Source organism: Montipora foliosa, chromosome 1, assembly GCF_036669935.1.
Source record: "Montipora foliosa isolate CH-2021 chromosome 1, ASM3666993v2, whole genome shotgun sequence".
NCBI classification, from domain to species: Eukaryota; Metazoa; Cnidaria; class Anthozoa; order Scleractinia; family Acroporidae; genus Montipora; species Montipora foliosa.
Window position 1 is genome coordinate 22,187,855 of NC_090869.1, and position 7,156 is coordinate 22,195,010.

The 7,156-nt window shown below is 39.5% G+C and overlaps 1 protein-coding gene across 1 annotated transcript; it reads left to right on the plus strand.

Moving 5' to 3' along the window:
- Positions 1–328: 328 nt before the first annotated feature.
- Positions 329–2,176, plus strand: LOC137993456 (uncharacterized). The gene has a single exon (XM_068839313.1). The coding sequence runs from the start codon at positions 471–473 to the stop codon at positions 1,323–1,325; it is 855 nt and encodes a 284-aa protein (XP_068695414.1). The 5' UTR covers positions 329–470; the 3' UTR covers positions 1,326–2,176.
- The last annotated feature ends 4,980 nt before the right edge of the window (positions 2,177–7,156 follow it).

Consider the following 7,156-nt stretch of genomic DNA (forward strand, 5'->3'; position numbering starts at 1 on the left):
CTACTTCATCACTGAAGTTACTTTTAACGAGGAAAGGTTTTTCCTTTCAATAAAGCTGTTAAACGAGGCCTCGCTGTTGAAGTATTTTTTGGTCGACTTTACAGGTAGCGCGGGTTTCACTCCATGATCTGAAAGACATTTTTATTAGTTTCTTTTGGCGTCGTTAAAAAGGCTTTGTTTCACATTAATCCAGTCACCCTGTTGTGAAAAGCAACCATTTCCTCTTATTGTCAAGTTAAAAACTCGACAGCTGGCTGAAGCTTTATTTGGTTGGAATAAAGAGCAGAATATTAATTTGAGTCGATAATGTGTCATAAAATTCGCTCTTGATTGGCAGGGGTGTAAAGTAAGGAGGCTTTCTAAAAAGCGACTTCGATCGACAAAAGTTACACACTGGCGTGTTATTCGCATTCGATGGCTTGATATATTTTCGTATAAAACGTTTCATTTGTATATCGCGATCGGTGATTATGGGCTGCAGTCCCTCGCATGCTGTTATTATAAATTCGTCTCCTTCTCAAGAAACAATTTGTTTGCAGCCAAGAATCTACATGGTTTCTGAATCGACTTTGTGTCTTCTGCGAGATGTCGGAGAGTTGCGAGTTTATAATGTTGATGACAGAGACCCAAGTTGCGCGGTGGAAAAATTCCAGGGGGCCCAAGATCAGCTTCAAAATCCACTTCTTTTTCATCCTCAGCTTCGGCGGCGACAGCGAATGAATGCAGAAGAGTTACAATCACTCGCGGGTGCGTCGAACGTCGGTGCGGAGATGGAGAATGATGAGAATACTGAGGAAAGTCTTGAATTCGTAGCTGCGATTGAGGAGAAGCGAGAAGACACTGACCACGAAAGTCACTTCAATCCAATAGCAAACACGGACGATGATCTTGCGTCCGAGACTGCGAGATCGCCAAATGCTCATTCGGTTACTGTTGAAGTTTACAGCTATAAAGTAAACGATGATAAAACGAGCAAGGCGGATGGCGATCCTATGGCAAAAGAAGTCACCGAGGCGACGAATTTAGACGCTTTGCCGAAAAGTGAGGACCACAGAGAAAATATCGATGCTGTTCGCAATTTCGCCATGGCGTCCGATGTAAAAGCAGACCAAAATCCTGGAAAGGTGTTCGAGGATTCGGCCCAAAAAGGCACAGCGATGCAAGATCAAGCTGCCGACTGTTGGATCGAATCAAATGAGCTGTTCGATTCTAATGATCCTACGACGAACTTTAAAAAGATGGATGTTGCCCCCAGCATTTTGAATTTGCAACAGAAAGCAACCGAAATCGAAGAAATATTAGCGACTGACAGTTGCAATGAATGATGTTTACCTTTAAGACCCAAGTGTGCTTGTCACCCGCTATTGTCTCTTTTTCAGCTACTATGTTTCGTCTGTTGTGCAGTTTTCCTGAAAGATGGCCCAGTGAAAAACCAAACCCCTTAAAACACAAGATACAAGAGCTGAAAAAAACTCTACAAAGACAAGACAAGAAATCTCCGCTTTGTAACTCAACCAAACAACGCGACGCGAAAAAAAGGCATCGCAAATCGTGAATTAGATTTCGCTTTGTGTGTACGGCAGACGGCAAACGTGAAACTGAAATTTGCGTTTTGCCAAAAATCAAAGAAACTGGTCTGATTTTAGCTCCCTTTTTTACCTGTTATCTACAAATGTCGCGCAACTTCTGAAACGAGAGAGAAAAGTTAGAATAAGACAATTTTGATGCGTTTATGACAAGCAACAACCTGCCGTTCGACATTTCCCGTTTCATTGAAGCGCGATGCTAAATCTCTCTTATATATCCGACTGTCAGCGACGCAGTTGTTTATGTTCAAGCTCTCTGTAGATCTCAGTTAAATCCTTTGCGAAGCAGACGGTCGGTAAGTCCAATAATGCAATGTTGTGAAGATGAAATTACCACGCAAGAATTAATTAGTAGAGAAAAATATAGAACACCAAAGATGTAGTCTTCACGGCCTGGTGAGACATGTGTTAACAAGAGTTGACGCCGAGCTACATAAATTTTTTTTGACTCCTCCATTACACGTGTTTCACGTGTATCGTTGCGGACATTTGTGGGATCGCATGTGCTTAATTTAATAAGCTGAAATCCTGTGATGTTCCTTTTTAATTTTTCCAAACTAAAAAAAAAAAAAGAAAATTTACAGCTCTGACTATCAGTCTGGCGTGTTCTTTGAATTCTGGTTTAGGTGAGACTTAACGTTTTTATTAAAAGAAGGGTTATTTTTCTTAATAAAAACATTGTGATTCTTTCTTCATCTGCCAGCACCAGGGCACAGACGACAGACGGCGACTTGAAGTCGGCGGGATCGTTCCTCTTCTTTGCATGGAAGTGTTGGGCTCGCTTAACTCCTCTTTCAGATGCAGAAATTTCAGCCATCGGGCGGTGTAGTAGTAAGCCCGGCAATCGGGCGCTGTAAACGGCAACGACTTTGGCGAGGGTTTTGAGATGCTGTCAAAATTTAGCCACCCAGGCCAAGTTACCTCCAATTGTCCTCATACTATAGCAGATTACCGCAATTATACCCGAACTGTCTAATCTGCGTGTCGTTGTGTACAGCATGAACAGTTTCATTGTGCATCGAAGTCATTCAAAACGAGACATTCGAGTTCCTTGTCGTTAACACTACAAATCGCTTTGAAAATGAGGAGTTTTCAGCGAAAGTCGGTTTGTTTCTACAATCAATACTGATCGGATGTGGTTGATTATCATGAAAAAAACTTGTCGAAAGTACATTGGGTCATAGTGGGTGGAAAAAAAGAAAATAATATATCGATTTTTTTTAACATAAAAGATGAAAATTATGAGCAGGCATGTTGTTTCTTTTTTCATAGATATCCTGAATGGGAACTTGGAGTTTTCGTTTGCATTTAACAAATTTAAACAGCTGAAACGGCAAAGACCAAATATTAAAAACAATATTTTTTCTTCGTACGTATTTTGAGTATTCTTTCTTCATTGCATGTTGAACTTTTAATGATACAGGTGTGGTTCAAGTTTTACAATTTCGCGATTTCTGTGCTTTGAGTAAGTGATTCGACTGTAACAAAACTGTTACATTTTTTTTACCGAAAAGTAATTCGCGTGGTATTGCAGTTTAACAAATGGTTTTTAGAGAGGCCTAAACATCCTACGAATCGAATTAAAGAATCGCGTAATATAGCGTGAACGAGATGGTATAATGACGAAGTATGAGCAATGGCGTGAAATCAGTCATATTTATTACACTTTGCGTTGCCGTTATTTCCAGAAACGTTTTTGAGTAACGCAAAAACGCACTTGAAAACACAAAAGAAAACGACAACATTGTAGGCGGTGTTTTTGAAATGCAAGCTACCTTCTACATTCTTCTATCAAAGTTCTTGTTTATTACTGTTTTTTTACCGGACACAGGTAAGAACATACGAGAAAGAGTTTGGGAAGAGATATGCATATATGGTGGCCATAGCTAATACAATGAACAGACCCTAGCAATAAATCCGATAAGCTTGATCTCTAACTTTCACGGTTGCCTCGAAACGACCTAAACACGGAAGCATATAATAACAAGATCAGAAGACCACTAAATGTATTTTCAGTCCTTAAACTGTCGTATACTAGTATAGCATTGTATTCTCTCGTACCGTACGAGAGAACGTTATTAAGAATTTAGAATTGAAATATGATTTTTTTGAAAAAAAAAAAGGATCAGATTTCAATTCTTAATAAAGCGTCGAAATATCCGCTAGCTAGTCTCAAAGAAATGTATTACTAGTTCATATCTTTTTTCGTGATCACATTGACTCTGAGATCACATTTCAGAAAATTATGTAAGTTCGTCACAAGTGCTTTCACCTGCATCTGCTGTTCAGATGCGATTTCGTTGATATTTGCATTTTTGAGTCTCCGTCATTGATTCCTTCCAATATTACAGAAATACATTTGTGTGGTCCTTTGAAGAGGTTTGTACATCATTTCATAAGTTGCAATCACTCTTACGTTTTCTCGGTCCTTTTTGATCGGGAATTAATGAAAATAGGCCGGAAATGGCCCTACAGTAAACGCACACTGCAGGAGACTTATTTCCCCTGTAAAATGTAAAATGTAAAAAAAATGTGAATGCTTTGTTTATGGTGGAGGTGCACGTAGCTATCAAGCTAGTTTACAGGCACCCCACTTTTAACAATGTGAAAGAAACAATTCAAAGTTAACAGAAACATTATTAAGAACCCCAACTGGCAGAAGGCAACCAGTTGGCCATTTACAGGTACCTGTACAGGTAGAAATTAAATTCAGAGTCAATTGACTCGCAAGTTGCATAGACAATAGAGAAAAAAGAAAAATAGCTTATTTTAAAATAAAAAACCGATTAAATTTTACAAAGAAGATAAAGGATAAAAGCAAATATTTTCCTCTGTTGAACGTAAGGCTTTAAATAATTATGGTGGTCACCTTTGAAATCGGAGATGTATTTGGGAAACTTTTAAGCTAAATGCCCGCGGGTATTGACAAATCACCAAATAATAGCCAAATGTCTTGTCACTTACTTTAGAGGGCTCTTATCCTGTGTAGCTGACGGTATAAATTAACCAGCGGCGAAGCCGCGCGGAGAATGGGGAGAGGGGCTGTGAAATACCACAGCGCTCCTCCGCATTCTCCGCGCGGCTTGTGCCTCTCTCTCGTGCCAGCAACAGCTACGCACGCTTCAGGGTTGTATGTATTTTAGATTCTCGGTGGAAAGGATGCAATTTTTACCAAAGTTTTGGGTGAATTTTGTTTACCCTATGTGCATTTGTTTTGTGCAGCTTTATAAATAATCTTTTACTCAGCAAAGACTGGTGGTTTCCTTTTGGCGAGAAAGAACGTTTTTGCCTCTCGATGGAGAGGCTTGCTTCTGTGGCAAAGAGAGACCATGATAATTTCCTTCCCCATCATTTCATTTTGTCTAACTCGGAAGCTTAGCGACTAGTAAACGGTTCAGAGTGTACTGGTCGAGTTATAGTTGCGCGCGGGAGGTTGCAAAGTACGAAAGAAGCGTAAAAGTCGTTCGAGGCAACGGCCGAGTGGACTTCAGGTTCTTGAGTGCTTAGCATGCTATTCCCAATTGCAAATATATAGAGGATATTACATGGCCACGCGGGGATACGAATTTTATCTTCGAGTGCTGCGAGAGATACTTTCAGCACGAGAAGATAAAATTCGTATCCCCAAGCGGCCATGTAATGTTCTGTTTATTATATAGATATTGATGAAATGTCTAGATTTAAAACAACTTGTTTTATTCAGTTTCGACATGATGAAAAAGTGGTTGCCAACCGCTAAAACGCGCATGTTGTGTAACATGAAACAAGATATGAAAGTTATGAAAAACAAATCATGATAATGTCAAATTTTGCAATAAAAATGTTAATGTAGTAGAGAAGAATTATAATGAAGCACAAAAGTATCTTACAATGAAGAGAAAGCTCGCGTTTTATTGGCTAATCGTGTTGGTTACCATGACAACACCTATATCCTCACATGTGAAAGATAAAAATGATATGTTCACTGCGCGCAGTGAAGATATGATTTTTTAGTAAAAGGACAAATCCTGGTATTTCATCAATGTCTATATAATAAAACTCGATAGTACACGCTGAACCGTTAACCGCCGAGTGGACTCCAGCTTCTTGAGTGCTTTGCAACTCTCAATTGCAAATATAACTCGATAGTACACGCTGAACCGTTAACTATTTCTTCACAACAAAAACAAAACATCTTGTGACAGTTCGTTGCATCGTAAATATCTTCTTTGAATGGCCCCTACTCATTAACTCGTCGAGCTTATGCTTGCAAATCGCTTTGTCGATGGCTCGGGCAAAATACCCTTTAACAAGTTAGGACGGTGCCTACTATTGTCATTGGGCATAGGTTCTGCGCATCTCGAGATACTCGGGTTTCGTCTTGGTGATGCTTACTAATACAGGGATATTTTTGCGCGGTTTAAAACTATGCAGGGAATGTAGATCTTAGTTAATACTCTTGGTATCCAAAACGAAACTTTGGGGGTAACCATGCATTCTCTAGAGATAATTTTATAAGTTTCAATTTGGGAAAGAACGCCATACATTGCTTTGTATTTTAGAGCTTTTTACAAATATTGTTCATGAATTATCTTTGAAAAATTCGTGGTTACCCCCAATTTTCTTCTTGGATTTCAATAACACTTGTTAAGATCTACGTTTCCTACATAATCATAAATCGGGGCAAAATACCTTTAAATTAGTAGCCACTGTCCTTAAAACATGACATTTCTACGTCTTTTTTTCGTAAAGTTGTGAAGAAAGTACAGCATTTTCGGCGGTAGACTGGTCAGTGATAATTGGAGTTTGAGGAAAATGCAATTTTTCCCGGCACACGCGTCAGTGATTTCGTCATAACAATTCACCCGTGGGCAAACAGTAAATGGTACTATTGATATGTTAGAAATGGCAATGAGTGGGCGCATGTCGAATTGTATGTCATGAAAACTGGTTTTGATGGGGATAGAAGTATTGGTACCATTCAAGTATCTGTCTTGGGAAAGGGATAATTATTCAGTGAAGTATCAAAAAAGGAAAATTTACAGCTCTGACTACCAGTCTGGCGTGTTCTTTGAATTCTGGTTTAGGTCAGACTTAGCGTTTTTATTAAAAAAAAGGGTTGTTTTTCTTGAAAAAAACATTTTGATTCTTTCTTCATCTGCCAGCGCCAGGGCACAGACGACAGACGGCGACTTGAAGTCGGCGGGATCGTTCCTCTTCTTTGCATGGAAGTGTTGGGCTCGCTTAACTCCTCTTTCAGATGCAGAAATTTCAGCCATCGGGCGGTGTAGTAGTAAGCCCGGCAATCGGGCGCTGTAAACGGCAACGACTTTGGCGAGGGTTTTGAGATGCTGTCAAAATTTAGCCACCCAGGCCAAGTTACCTCCAATTGTCCTCTGACTATAGCAGATTACCGCAATTATACCCGAACTGTCTAATCTGCGTGTCGTTGTGTACAGCATGAACAGTTTCATCATTGTGCATCAAAGTCATTCAAAACGAGACATTCGAGTTCCTTGTTGTTAAAACTACAAATAGCTTTGAAAATTAGGAGTTTTCAGCGAAAGTCGGTTTGCTTTCTACAATCAATA